Genomic DNA, 15,962 nt, shown 5'->3' with positions numbered 1-15,962 from the left:
GCAGTCTCTTACCCACACTGTTTTTCATGAACAGTAAGTTTATTTCTTTAAAAAGCATATATCTTTATTAGTTCCCAATTAATGAAAATTGGGAATGTGCATTATTCAATAACATATCTGATAAATTCCCGGCAGAGCTAATTAAATCAGCCAACAGATCACACTGTCGGATTTACTGTTCACACATATATTTAATGTTTCATTAATTTGTTGGATACAGCATTCATCTAATATATAGTACTCAGCACTGAAGTTAGTGGTACATAGATAAGCAAATCAACTAAGTAAATATTTTTAATTGTATTTTTTTTTTGTCAAATGTACAAAATAGCAATGTAACAGTGTAATCAGGCTTTTGTTCATATAAGATTCTTCTGTCCATGCATGGCTCTCAAAGAAGAGTATGCATCAGAGAGGCTTGTCAAATAAACCTGAAAAACTGATTTTATTGTTTATTTTAAGCTGAAAGTTGCTTTTACACAGATGCTTTGTCAGTGTTACCCTTACTAAAAGCTAAAAATCCATGTTTTACCATTTTTTTTATTATACTATTTCTTTATGAAACCCAAGCCAATGACTGTATTAATTTGAAACCAGCATTTTTTTTTCTTTTCTAAACACTTCTATTTTGTTTTCCAATTTGATAAAACTTTGGTATTAATAAAAAAGTGAAGCTCATCTTTAAATTGGTCTATTATTAAGTCAATATGTATTCTTTTAAAAATTGTAATAAATTATTATGCTACAGCTTTGCAAAATTCTAGTCATTTCTTTGCCTACAATGAACAATGCTTTCTGGGGGAGCCAAATAAGATTTATGCTACTGCGGCCAAGTAGATTTACTGAGTGGGTTGGTAAATTTTCATGATAGTTTTGCAAGGCTGACTGGCAACATAATAGGCACTAAACACAATATCCAAACACCACATAAATTCTCCTTCCTCTTGAGCCAAACTGAAAATTCTAGGCACATTGGCCTTTTTGATTATCAGCCTGGTCTTTTCTCCTCATATCCCAATATAATTCATGAATTAGGATCACTAATTTATTGTACAACAAATTATTTTAATATGCAATCATCTTGTGATAGATCATTAATCCGTTTGACTGCCCAAAGCATCTTTCCGGCATTTCAGGATGATATACTTTGCTGCCAATACATTCAATTTATTTGGCACTTCCATTTGGAAAGTGCTAACAGCCACAGGGTAGGAAACCTTCCATTGGCAAGTACAACTGATCTTCTGATAATGTTTTCACAATTACTTTATACTGAAGACAATCCAAAAGCGTGCTAAATTTGCCAACATGTACCGAGCATCAGACAGATTGATGCCTCACAAATCTTTATTAGTTACAGTACCTTTTTTTTAAGCAGGAGGAAGAAGGGTATTAACTAATACTACTGAGAGTACATTTTATGAAATCTTAATCTGCATCAATGTTAGAACAGACATCCCTAAGAGATGAATAACTTGTTACCCACTTACCTCTTCATTAATCTAATGAACAGAAACACTTAGGCTTGCTTTATAGGAGTTTAGACAAACAGTACAACAAGACAGTGACTTATTAATGAACTTTTCATATTGTTGTATCAGAGACTATCTAGCCATAAGTATAATCAGATTTTAAATAACCTCAAAAAACTTTGGATGGCTAGAGAGGGATTTTGGTGGTAAATCTGGATTTCAGTCATCCAGTTTTAATTTTGCAAGTCCAAGCTGCAAACCAAGCTGTTTTTAGTTTTGGATTCACAATCTACGTTTACAGAAAGCAGTGACAGACCCCAATTCTTCTTAGGCAGGTACTACAAAGGTTATTGGACTTCCAAGAAACACCAGACATAAGAATGCAATTAACGGAAAAAATGTCAAATCAGAAGTGAATTAAATGCAGCCAGAGAAAAAAATAAGCAAAAATCAGAACAAAAAGTCATGGATGCTGAGCTCAGAATGAAGATTCATTTTCTTTCAAAAAATTTTCACCATTTTTAAAAACAAACAACCATATTTTAAAAATACTCTATAAACAAAACAAATAATTTACTCCTACTCACAGAGGAAGAAAAATATATTTAATTAAAACAACAGTGTAAAGTACCAGAAGTCTAGTCGTCCTTTGCCAGTACAAATTCTGTAATGGCCATTAGCTGTGAGCAGGAAAAGAAAGTTTCAGAAAGTTTTCTGGTTTCAAATAATCTTCCTTCCTGAATTTAACGTTTAGTATACATAAAAAATGACAGTTGATTAAGAATTGCTATCAATTTCACTATAATACAAAATAGATAGGAAAATCTGAAGTTATTTCAGCTTTTGAATATGTTGGCATTTAGGTTCAATAACCATGACCTGTAGTGTTTCTTAAAATGTTTAAAAAGACAATCAAGAAAGAAAAAATTAGAAGTGTGTCCTTTAAACATGAGGTCCTGAAACTATGGTCTATAGAGTGCTTACTGGTAATACTTGGAGAATTGGTGCATACTCTGCTTATCTCCAATGGAACTACATGAACAGACAGCTAAAAATACTCTACATACATTTATAATATCAATTGTCTATATGCCCAATTGCTTTCGTTACTACAGAAACATAAAGAGAATGCAAATGGGGGAGGCAGCGTCTTGGAAGATGAATGGGAAGGAAATCAGTCCTCAAAGCGCTCTCTGAATTAAACTGTGGTCCACATTAGGGCTGGTGGAAAGTTTTCCATCAAAATTAGGTTTTCAGTTCAACAAAAGTGTTCACAAAATGTCTGCTTCCCACAGAAATTTATTTTCCCATTAAAAAGAACAAAAAAACAAAAACTGAACTGCTGTAAATGCGGCCACAATGCCCCATGGGATTTGTAGTACAGTTGTCTTATGTCCTCATTCTCCTCTGTGGGCTAGATTTCCCTCCAGACTACATCTCCTATGATACACAATGGTCAGGGATTCCTGCAATACATCTCCCCCCTTTTCTAAAAGCAGGGGGCATGGTGCAGCATGGCAGATTATAGTCCTATCAGAAGAGGATGGGATGTGAGGCACCCAAACAGCATCTTAGAATTGAAATATTTTGGATTTTGGCCAAAACAAAAATAAAAATTTACCATGAAAAATGTAGACAAAAGTGATTTTTTTTTCATTTTTCTGTGGAAAAAAACCCATTTTCAACCATTGTTAGTTCACACTGTGTAAATGTTCACAAATTCCTGCCATAAGCTTTAGAAAGCATAATGTTAAAATAAAATGTGCTTTAACTTTCTAATTTTGCTCACTTCTACAAGACGAGAAATATTACAATGAAATATCTCACATAAATTAATCTGAAGGATATTGAACTAGCAAAACGGCCAGAAATACTTTTAAACTAGTCATGAGTTTTGTAATAATGATTCTTACAGAACACACTATTAAATATATTCTATGAAGTAATTTTAAAAGGGATTCTTTCAGATACTGCTGGCAAACTATCAAAAACTTACCATTTTGCAAATGATACAAAAAGGAGACAGAACAACTCAATCAGTTTACACAAAAAGGGCCTACTGATATGGATCAACTATATTAAAATCATACTTGGTAATAAAACAGAAAATGTGGAACCAGAAATTAATGAACCAAAATTGTTGTGTCAGATATAAGGCCTAGTTTGTGAACAAAATAATGAGGGTGGGCTTTTCCAACCACCCTTCCCTGTGAGGGTCCTTAAAAAACAAACACACACTTTTTTTTTGTGAGGGGTGGGGAACAGGGAAGAACAGACGAAGACAACTGGAACGTCACCATCATGGCTGCCATCCCTATTACCTCCTGGAACCCCAGACCTTCTTCATTCTAATCCTGAGGGATGTCCTGACCAAACTGGGCCAGAAAAGGATCCAGATGACATTATCCCACACACACACCCGATCAGCTCCAGCTAAATCCCAGACATCACCTGAGATTAAACAAGATTGGATTTTTACAGCAGCAGCAACAGCTCCAGCTCATTTCAACTAACCTCTTCTCTTCTAACCAAAAAAACCCCAACAACAGCTACTACCATCTTTGATACCATCTAAGAGACTGTCAAACCGGGGGGAGAGCGGTCCCTGCTATAGGGAGAGGGAACAAGAAATGTTGTTAAAACAAAAGCTTTACTTAATACTTTACATTTCAAATGCTTTAACAGTTTTTCCTTCTTCTCTGTATCTTTAATAAAAGGTTAAAAATATTTTTAATGGTGCGTTTGCCATGGTACTAAGCAGCTAAGGTCCCTGTATACCAATCCCTGGACCTTGTTTAACACTACTTAATGCTAGACAGTGACTGGGTTATGTTAATACCTTCGACCCATTCCGTAGAATCATAGAAGATTAGAGTTGGAAGAGACCTCAGGAGGTCATCTAATCCAACCCTCTGCTCAAAGCAGGACCAACCCCAACTAAATCATCCCAGCCAGGGCTTTGTCAAGCCTGACCTTAAAAACTTCTAAGGATGGAGATTCCACCACCTCCCTAGGTAACCCATTCCAGTGCTTCACCTAGTGAAATAGTTTTTCCTAATATCCAACCTAGACCTCCCACACTGCAACTTGAGACCACTTCTCCTTGTTCTGTCATCTGACACCACTGAGAACAGTCTAGCTCCATCCTCTTTGGAACCTCCCTTCAGGTAGTTGAAGGCTGCTATCAAATCCCCCCTCACTCTTCTCTTCTGCAGACCAAATAACCCCAGTTCCCTCAGCCTCTCCTCATAAGTAATGTGCACCAGCCTCCTAATCATTTTTGTTGCCCTCCGCTGGACTCTTTCCAATTTGTCCACATCCTTTCTGTAGCGGGGGCCCCAAAACTGGACACAATACTCCAGATGTGGCCTCAGCACTGCCGAATAGAGGGGAATAATCACTTCCCAAGATCTGCTAGCAATGATCCTACCTATACAGCCCAATATGCTGTTAGCCTTCTTGGCAACAAGGGCACACTGTTGACTCATATCCAGCTTCTCATCCACTGTAATCCCCAGGTTCTTTTCTGCAGAATTGCCACTTAGCCAGTCAGTCCCCAGCCTGTAGCAGTGCCTGGGATTCTTCCATCCTAAATGCAGGACTCTGCACTTGTCCTTGTTGAACCTCATCAAATTTCTTTTGGCCCAATCATCCAATTTGTCTAGGTCACTCTGGACCCTATCCCTACCTTCCAGAGTATCTACCTCTCCCCTCAGCTTAGTGTCATCGGCAAATTTGCTGAGGGTGCAATCCATCCCATCATCCAGATCATTAATGAAGATGTTGAACAAAACCAGCCCCAGGACCAATCCCTGGGACACTCTGCTTGATACTGGCTGCCAACTAGACATTGAGCTGTTGATCACTACCCATTGAGCCCAACAATCTAGCCAGCTTTCTATCCACCTTATAGTCCATTCATCTAATCCATACTTTTTTAAGACCGTATCAAAAGCTTTGCTAAAGTTATGATATATCACATCCACCACTTTCCCCATATCCACAGAGCCAGTTATCTCATCATAGAAGGCAATCAGGTTGGTCAGGCATGACTTGCCCTTGGTAAATCCATGTTGACTGTTCCTGATCACCTTCCTCTCCTCCAAGGGCTTCAGAATGAATTCCTTGAGGACCTTAAATTTATTTCATTTAAATTAATACATCAGTCCTCCTTGGACTGTTGTAAAAGAGAAGTATTTGTGTACTAAAATAAACACTGCCACTGACAGGATTATGAAGGATCAAGCTTTCGGACACAAATTATGTGCATTCATCTGTTTGTACACATACCCCCCCCCCCACTTTCATATACAAATAGCTATTTGCACACGCAAACATGTAACTTGCAAGCACAATTTTGGAGATCAAGTTGGAAATTTGGCTTTATGTGTACAGCTCAATGCTATCTAGAGAAGTTCTACAGCACAGAAATGTACATAATCAATATCCTTTAGAAGCAAAGCTTTGTTCAGTTCAAGGGTCTTAATGCAAATTCCACAGAAGAACGACAGCTAATGAAAAATGTATTTTTCTTCCTATGTGTTAGCAAGCTCATTCATTGCAGAAAAATACGTATTTGAATGAAGATTTCCTTGATTTCCTAAAGATTCTCACAAATTTCCAATATCACACTTTGCACACAATGGAAAATAGAAGATAGATGATATAGAAAGGTATGTTTATGAATATCTGGTCATTATTTGTGAAATACAGTCTGGTATCATCTACTTGCAACACTAAATAGTTGTTTTACTTAGAACCTCTTTACCACAAACAATTTTGCTGATTTCTTTTTTAAAAATATATTTTAAAAACTTGTTGAGAATATTTTAAAATAAAGTACATCTCTAATAAACCCCTACATGGTCTGACAAACACTAAGCCACATCTCTACCCAGCAAATACTGAACATAAAAGTATCAACAAAGAATCAAAACTATTATATTTTCAATGTATAATTTAATTTTATGCAATCCTTAAAAAAGTTACATTAAACCAAAATATTTTCAGTTAAATGTATGTACCCATTCAAGAGACTCAAGAAATGTATTCTTAGCAGATATAGTCACACACATTAATAGAAAGTCAGTAGAAAAACGTTATCTACCTCATTTCACAAATCAAACTGTCTATACTATGGAACCACATACCTTGCAATTCCAATAAATATGAACCACGGTGTTATAGTGTTTGTAATTAATAATAAAAACCATCATCTCAACCTCTTATTTAAAAAAGGAGGTCACAGAATAATGTTTCAGAGAAACAGCATCATCGTACAAGTAATTCTAGGCAAAATTAGAGGGGTAGGAATGTTCAGTGTTCAGTCAATGACACAACTTGATTTGCTAAATACTCCCATAATATTTTGTCTTTTTTTTTTTTGGTCTTACTAAAAATAATAGTTAATGCAGGATCATATTTGTACACAATGTGCATGCATAAATTACAGTATTTCATTCTACCTTTCACCCCTACTCCTCCAATCTTGAGAAAGAGTCAACTGTTTTCTTCTTTTAAGTCACAGTAATTCAGTAAGGTAGCACCCGAAAAGTGTTATGAAATCCATCAAAATGCTTAAACTGAAGGCAGGTAGAGTGTCCAGAGTTACACTGATATGGTTAACATGCACAGAGTACATTTTTAATTCTAATGATGACCAATTTTAGTAACAAAGCAAATGTAGAAGTTTCTGCTTCAGTAAATATATAAATAGGCTTGGACAGATTAGATTTTTATTGGTAAATATCAGGAAACATCGATTTCCCATACAAACACAAACCTATGAAAAAATATTTCCATCGATGAAAATCAAAATGTATAGATAGGCAAAGTAAGTAAAATGCTGCTTGAGAATTTAGAGACTAATTAAGAATATTTACTTTGTATATTTTTCCATGTGATGTTGACAATTTGTGATGTAATGGTTATAAAGTTTTAACTTTAACTCAACATCTACTGTCATTAAATAATTATTGTCTGATTCCCCATAATTTCCTGCAACTATGAAAATTTAAACAGATATGAATAAAAATGCTTAAAACCCACAATTCTGCACAATTGTGAAAATTTAGGTCAATCAAAATTTTAAGAAAAAATGTTAAAAATAAACATTGATATTATCTGGTGAAATTATTAACAAAAACAAACATTGATTTCTGCCAAGCCTACATATATTTTCAGCCTACTGTAGTAAGCATGTCTTGAATTAACTTGCCTACCTTTAAAAGCTGAGGTTTTATAGTTATGCTGTATAGCAGCAATCACATCCTTCCAAAAGTCGTATTTTGTCTGTCTGTCATGCTGTAAGAGTAATAAATAAATAAACAAATAAATAAACACACACACACACACACCCGTGAGCATGTCAGGTATCAATTTTTACATGCGCAAATAAAGTGAACGTCATTAATAAATAACAACGATTATTTGAAAGCAAAGTGTTACGGCCTGGGACTCAAGAGATCAAGGTTCAGCAGCTGGCTCTGCTACAGACTGTGTGCCATCTTAGACAAGTCACTCAGGTCCAGATTTTTAAAGGTATTTTAGGCATTGCTCAGCACTGCCACACCTTTCTGACTTAGGTGTGGTCTGTACTACAGACCTATAAATCGGTAACACTACATCGCGCGGGGGGGTGAAAAATCCACACACCTCAGCAACATAGTTACACTGACCTAACACCCCGATGTAGACAGCGCTATGTCAGTGGGAGCTGACACAGCTACCCCCTCTTGGGAAGGTGGATTAAGTAGCCAACAGGAGAGCTCTCTCCCATCGGTTTACAGCATTTTCATTAAAGTGCTATATCAGTGCAGCTGCACCTATTCAGCATTTTAAGTGTAGGCTTGCCTTCACGAGCCTGAGTCATATTTTCAAACATGACTTAGGCACTTAGGAGTCAGTGAAAGTCAATGAAATTTAGGTTCCTAGGTCTGTTAAGCATTGCAACGCTGAGCAGTGCAATGGCTAAATACCTTTAAAAATCTGGGCCTTTATCTCTCAAGGCATCTGTTCCCAGTCTGTCACCAGAAGATGCTTCCCTTCCTTACAAGGATACTGGGAGGAAAAAAAAATTAAATGTTTGGCTTTGTCTACACTAGCACTTATCTCGATAAAATTTTTGTCAGTCAGGGGTGTGAAAAAAAACACCCCCGACTGACAGAAGTTTCACTGACAGAAGCACCAGTGTGGACAGCACTATGTTGGTGGGAGATGCTCTCCTGCCAACACAGCTACCACTGCTCATTGGGTATATAATGCCAACAGGAGAGCTCTCTCCCACCAGCATAGAGTGGTTACACAGGAGACTTTACAGCGGAGCAGCTGCAGCAGTACAGCTGTGCCACTGTAAGGTCAGTAGTGTAGACACAGCCTTTATGCAGCGCTCAGAAACATTATGGTGAAGAGGGCCATATAAGTACTTAGAACAACAACCGCGGATAATATATTGGATTACTGATATATGAAATTCAGTTCCTGAGGATGTAGATTTTGTTTTTAAACTGGTAAGTTGATATTATTTACCTATATAGTCATTTTTATGGCATTTTTAACGTATTTATGGTGCCCACATTCTGCCCTTAAAACTGGCAAAAACAACTACTAGGACTTAGTGATCTTGCCAATAACTCCTCCCCAATGCCAGATAAAAGCCAAAAGCCGGGCTTAGCAGAAATGCTTTACATCACACTTGGAAGCCTGTTAAACCCTGGCTCTGGCAAAAAGACCCAGGAAAGCATTTCTACAGATAGGAACCTTCTATAAAAAACACACATTCTCATCATTCCTAGAAGGATCTATCTAGGAACTGACAGCAGAAGTGTCTCTGCTGATCTCAATTGCCATGTTAGGATATATGGAGAGAAGCAATTTCCCAAATACCTGAATCCCAGAACAGATTGTAATTAGTCCCTTGAAATACACCCAAAAATCAAACAAGCAATCAGTACACACCACAGAGTAAAGGTGTTCCCATGCTCATAATGACCAGTCACAGAAGGTAAACGGCAGTAGTATGCATGCATTATAGTCTGAAATAGTTTTATTTCTTTAAGCTAGCCAATAAAGCTTAATGTTTGATATGTAATGTTGCTGTATTATAAAAATGAATTGTTGTAGCAGTGTTGGAACCTCTCAATACGCTTGTTAGCACGGCTTTTGGTGTAATGGTTAACATGATTTCATGGGTTTCAGAGTAACAGCCGTGTTAGTCTGTATTCGCAAAAAGAAAAGGAGTACTTGTGGCACCTTAGAGACTAACCAATTTATTTGAGCATGAGCTTTCGTGAGCTACAGCTCACTTCATCGGATGCATACCGTGGAAACTGCAGCAGACTTTATATACATACAGAGAATATGAAACAATACCTCCTCCCACCCCACTGTCCTGATGGTAATAGCTTATCTAAAGTGATCATCAGGTTGGGCCATTTCCAAAACCTGGATTTGTGCTGGAAATGGCCCAACCTGATGATCACTTTAGATAAGCTATTACCAGCAGGACAGTGGGGTGGGAGGAGGTATTGTTTCATATTCTCTGTGTGTATATAAAGTCTGCTGCAGTTTCCACGGTATGCATCCGATGAAGTGAGCTGTAGCTCACGAAAGCTCATGCTCAAATAAATTGGTTAGTCTCTAAGGTGCCACAAGTACTCCTTTTCTTTTTATGATTTCATGGGACTGCCTTTGAGATCTTTACCCCCACCCCAAATTTGTATTCAGACAGGAATAAAGACCCATTCATTAATGCTACAGGGCTGTATAGAGCTACAAAAATCAATACTGTGGCTAATACTAACTTAATGTCTACTACTCCAAATATGGATTTGCATAAGGGCCCTATATACGGTCTGCTTCTGGGTCTTGGGGGATGAAGGATTTTTTATTTTATTTCTTTTTTTTTTGCTTTGATAGCTATGAGGGTATCCTTCATGCATCACTTCCAAGTCGTATACCAGCAGCTGAGCAGTGCTGCTGTAGAGTGTTCATTATCGTACACTGGCTTTGTATTCCAGAGATTGGAAAGTTTCGGCGCCGTCGTTTTTGAACTTGAATTTTATTGACTTTTTCAGCAAGTTGACCCAATAAAGATATAGAATATGAAAACATGATCCAGTAGCCACGTAACATAATTTCAAATTCTAAATAATCACCACCAATTCAATTATACATAGCAGGTTCCCTGGAATACAGTGAACAGATACAGTGAGAGGAAGAATGATCCAAAAGTTAGGGCACTAGACTGGGACTTGCAAAATCTGGGTTCAATTACCTGGTCTGCCACAGCTTGCCTGTGTGACCTAGGGCAAGTCATTTATTCTCTGGTTTCAGAGTAACAGCCGTGTTAGTCTGTATTCGCAAAAAGAAAAGGAGTACTTGTGGCACCAATTTATTTGAGCATGAGCTTTCGTGAGCTACAGCTCACTTCATCGGATGCATACTGTGGAAACTGCAAAAGACATTATATACACAGAGACCATGAAACAATACCTCCTCCCACCCCACTCTCCTGCTGGTAATAGCTTATCTAAAGTGATCATCAAGTTGGGCCATTTCCAGCACAAATCCAGGTTTTCTCACCCTCCGTCCCCCCACTCACAAACTCACTCTCCTGCTGGTAATAGGTCACGCAATCACAGACATGAAGGTCGCTATCTTACAACAAAAAAACTTCAAATCCAGACTCCAGTGAAAAGCTGCTGAATTGGAATTCATTTGCAAATTGGATACCATTAATTTAGGCTTAAATAGAGACTGGGAGTGGCTAAGTCATTATGCAAGGTAGCCTATTTCCCCTTGTTTTTTTTCTCCCCCCCCCCCCCCCCCCCGACGTTCTGGTTAAACTTGGATTTATGCTGGAAATGGCCCACCTTGATTATCATGCACACTGTAGGGAGAGTGGTCACTTTGGATGAGCTATTACCAGCAGGAGAGCGAGTTTGTGGGTGTGGTTTTTGGAGGGGGGCGGGGGGTGAGAAAACCTGGATTTGTGCTGGAAATGGCCCACCTTGATTTTCATACACATTGTGAGGAGAGTGGTCACCTTGGATAAGCTATCACCAGCAGGAGAGCGAGTTTGTGTGTGTGGTTTTTGGAGGGGGGTGGGGGGGTGAGAAAACCTGGATTTGTGCTGGAAATGGCCCACCTTGATTATCATACACATTTTAAAGAGAGTGGTCACTTTGGATGGGCTATTACCAGCAGGAGAGTGAGTTTGTGTGGGGGGGGACGGAGGGTGAGAAAACCTGGATTTGTGCTGGAAATGGCCCAACTTGATGATCACTTTAGATAAGCTATTACCAGCAGGAGAGTGGGGTGGGAGGAGGTATTGTTTCATGGTCTCTGTGTATATAATGTCTTCTGCAGTTTCCACAGTATGCATCCGATGAAGTGAGCTGTAGCTCACGAAAGCTCATGCTCAAATAAATTGGTTAGTCTCTAAGGTGCCACAAGTACTCCTTTTCATTTATTCTCTGTGCTTCAGTACTTCCCTACTTAACACAGATGTTGTGAGGCTAAATACATCAAAGATTGTAAGGCACTCAGATACTATGATAGACAGTCTGATAATAAGTACTCTTCCTTTAAACAGAGCTAAAGCTTAGAAGAGATTAAGTATTGCAGTGTCATTAACCAGCACAGAGACTTAAACTATAGCAATAGAGGGATACCACAGTACTCTACTGTTGAAAGGATCTGTCCTTTATTAAAACAAAAAAATCTATAAGTTTCAACCTCCATGCGCTCATCAATGAAAATGAAATCTGAGAGCATTACCTTCCCAAAGAATTTAAGATATACTGTCTTATACTCGTCTGAGCAAAAAAGCTCTAGATATTCATGTGACTGCAGTAGAGATATTGGCATATAAAATTTAACCAGTGGTTATGTTTAGCACCTGAAAACTTCAAAAAGGATTCCACCTCTAGAAGTGTATTCCTAGTTATACACATATCTGTAGCATGTAGAGTGAATGTGTATTGAAAGTTTTCAATTTGAAGATTTAACCTTCTGAACTCACTTAACTTTCTACCTGCATTAACAAGTCACTTGTAAGAGTTACACTATATCATATTTCAATTTCCAATTAGTTTTTAAGAATACCATTCTAAGACTAAGGCAGACAAGCACTTAACTATTCTTATGCTAGCTATTTGTGCCCTCTGGTGGAGACAGTGTATATTGTGACCACACCATTTATCCTGACAGGTTTCAGAGTAGCAGCCGTGTTAGTCTGTATTTGCAAAAAGAAAAGGAGTACTTGTGGCACCTTAGAGACTAACCAATTTATTTGAGCATAAGCTTTCGTGAGCTACAGCATCCGATGAAGTGAGCTGTAGCTCACGAAAGCTTATGCTCAAATAAATTGGTTAGTCTCTAAGGTGCCACAAGTACTCCTTTTCTTTTTACCATTTATCCTGATTGTTTTAGTAGAAGACCTATATATATATATATACACACTGTAGAATTGGAATGCAAAGCTCCAACCCAATTTATATTTCACTTTTTAGGATAAGTGTCAAGACAATTAATTACTCCATATGGTACTTTGTGTGCTTAGGGAGGAGAGAGAGAGATGAGCAGAGAAAGGAAAAGAATAAAACAAGTTGCAATATTTTTTTCTTCTATTAATTGAGCTTGAAATTATGTAGCTCTTACCTTATCTAAACAATCCACAATCCTTGCACAAAGAAGGGCTCCTGGCAGGTCAAAATAATTATCATAGTAATAATATTTAGCTGCAAAGGAAAGAAAAAGAAAAGTTGTTTTAAACTATGGTGTATATTTTAATTGGGAAAAAAGTGTGTGTTTAAATGGTTAATTTTAAAGTTCCCATTGTGTTTTTACTGGGATTAGATATTGAACATTGGCAAATCTACTATCATGTTACATATTTTGTGCGACTCTTTTTCTTTTTCTGGCCATAATTCTATTGGTAATAGAAAATTGCTACTCAGTAGTAAATTACTGACATTTTAAAAATAAACATTAAGCCTCTGGATGAGATCCTCACCAGCTCAGGCAGAAAGGGCCAGAGTCTTGTAACGGGGTTCAAAAAATATTGATGAGACCTGCTGGGGGAAGATTCCCACAGTGCAGAACTTAGGAAGACAGTGACAAGGCTGCCTTTTGTGAACATCCTCACAAGTCCTGGTGTAGGGACACGTTAGGGGCAAGACTATGGGCCACAGAGCTTTGGATATTTTAGGCAGCACTGTGACCTATAGGCCAGCCTGCTGTAACTCAGACAGGCATCTGGGTCTAAGTATACTGGGGGCCTCTCCAGCCCCCAGAGCAGCCCAGAATATGCAAGGCGTAAATGTGGCTTATAGACAGCAAAATCCCATTTTTGGGGCCAAGAGTTCCATGCTGTGCCTTGTAGAGGAGCTGGTCTCTACTCCTACAGACATATAAGACATAACCACCCATGTTGGGTAGTTATCTGTATACTTCAATGGAAGTACCCAAGAGTAAAGCTATGGATAAGATAATGACCTTCATCCTGGAAACCTTATATTTTATTGACTTAAGCATTTTTAAATCCTTATATATTTTGTGTGAAATCAGTGCTCCCAAAAGAGGCCAAGTTTATTTTGTTTTAGTTAATAAAAAATGTAGCCTACCATCAAACCTCTGTGTACGTTATAGACAACTGTAAAGGCCGAAGTCCCTTATTTATCCACTGAATAGATAAGGGTAGAGATGCAAGTTTCCCTCCTGAAATGGAAAAAATGCATCCCCCAACAGAGGAGAGAGTAGTTCAGTCTCTAGGTCCATTCAGTCCTTCACATTTATTCATTTTTGGCTGTCAATGACAGAGAGTCCAGAGTAGCGAGTCAGCAATAAGCAAAACTTGTAATGATCTGCAGACTGTTTGCCTTTAATAATCAAGATGGTGGTCTCAGTGTATTTCTCCAGTAGGGTGACCAGATAGCAAGTGTGAAAAATCGGGATGGGGGGGTGGGGTGGAACAGGTGCCTATATCAGAAAAAGCCCCAAAAATCGGGACTGTCACTATAAAATCGGGACATCTGGTCACCCTATTCTCCAAGGAATACCTACCCATCCCAAAGGAAAGCTTTACAACCAAAACTAGACTAAGACCACCAACTTGTTTTACATGCAGCAAACAGCAGTCAATCTTAACAACTTCTGTTCATTGCTGATGTGGACTCAGTATGAACCTGAGAATTAAAGGTGAAAAACTACATATCTTTTTAGCAATCCCCAAGACACCCAGTCCCATACATTTTCCTAATTTAAAAACATTTTAAGTGTTTAAAGGAAAAACTACATAACAGCAGCAAGTATTGCAGTACCCAAAACAGTTTCTAAGTTCATGAAGTCTAAGGTAAACAAATTATTTATATTTACCTGAGCGGGAAACCATTCCACTGAATGTTTTAAAGTGTTTCCATTCCCTCCTGCCATAAATCTCCAAGATCTCTTCAGGAGTCATACTCTTCGTACCGTGGCTTGCCCTAATTGATGCATAGTGTGAAAAAGGTTAAAAATATTTAAAATCATTCAAATTTTCTACAGTGCACATAAGTGTGTAATAAATAATCAAATACTGAGCTAGGCCATGTGATTGCTCCATCTACCATTTCCTGGCCACTCAGTAATCCGTTCTTGGGGAAAAGGGAGAGGTCTCTCTCAAATATCAGTCTTGATTCTCTCATAACCCAGAAGATACAGAATTTCTCTGATAAACCAATAGTGCCTTGCTGAAAATAAGATCACCAAATCTACTCTTTCATCTAAGGACATTTTCTTTAATGATACAAATGGGATTTTCCTCTGGTCTGACTAAAAGGAATAAGATCTGGGAAAATTTGTATTTTTCTGCCATTAACATCAGTATCTTTTGCAGCAAGTAGTATGCCCCTCCAAACTGAGATCATAACCACTAGTCTTTCCCTTGTAAGGAAAAAGCGCACTGAACACTCCCGTAGGCCCTTGGTCAAAAGGACCATCTTTTATATTAATTTCAAACATATATGGATATCTTCTATAATAGATCCAGTCACATTATTTTCAGGAGTGGAAAGAATCCATGTTTTGTGCCCAATTAACATATCTGGGGGAAAATATGTAATTTCTTCCTTCTGCAGCATGTCAGCATTTTTTTCTGGACAGTATTGTGTGATTAGCCATTGTGGACTCTAATCCATGATGAGCTAAGCGCAGAAAGGTCCCTATATCCACGTAGAGTTCATTATAGGAGCACTGCTTCTTTTACAGTCAGCTTCTGATCCTCATCAGTTGTACGTAAAAGGTTTGTCCTGATTAGTTAGCTTATGAAAAACCTCAATTTTTCCCCATGAGAGGCTAAGGTACATTCAGAAAAATCACTTCTCTTTGTTGTGATCTCAAACACGCCACTGTCTTTCCTAGCATCTCCTTCCATAGTGCCAGAAGAGTCATGCTCCCATATAACTAGGGCCCTAACAAATTCACGGTCCATTTTGGTCAATTTCATGGTCA

The 15,962-nt window shown here is 38.0% G+C and overlaps 1 protein-coding gene across 2 annotated transcripts in view; it reads right to left on the bottom strand.

Annotated features, from left to right (window-relative positions):
- Positions 1–15,962, bottom strand: part of NT5DC1 (5'-nucleotidase domain containing 1) — a 237,481-nt gene that overhangs the window by 212,425 nt on the left and 9,094 nt on the right. For both annotated transcript variants that reach the window (XR_012158025.2, XM_073337114.2), the window contains exons 4-6: positions 14,850–14,956; positions 13,134–13,213; positions 7,694–7,775 (exon numbers count right to left, since the gene is read on the bottom strand). Coding sequence is in view for 1 of the 2 variants with exons in the window: in XM_073337114.2 (XP_073193215.1) it covers positions 7,694–7,775; positions 13,134–13,213; positions 14,850–14,956 (269 nt within the window). In the remaining variant the exon portion in view is untranslated. The remainder of the gene's footprint in view (positions 1–7,693; positions 7,776–13,133; positions 13,214–14,849; positions 14,957–15,962) is intronic.

This window comes from Lepidochelys kempii, chromosome 3 (genome assembly GCF_965140285.1).
Source record: "Lepidochelys kempii isolate rLepKem1 chromosome 3, rLepKem1.hap1, whole genome shotgun sequence".
Taxonomy (NCBI): Eukaryota; Metazoa; Chordata; order Testudines; family Cheloniidae; genus Lepidochelys; species Lepidochelys kempii.
Note: the sequence above shows the minus strand (reverse complement) of the source record. Positions and strands in the feature narration are given on the sequence as shown.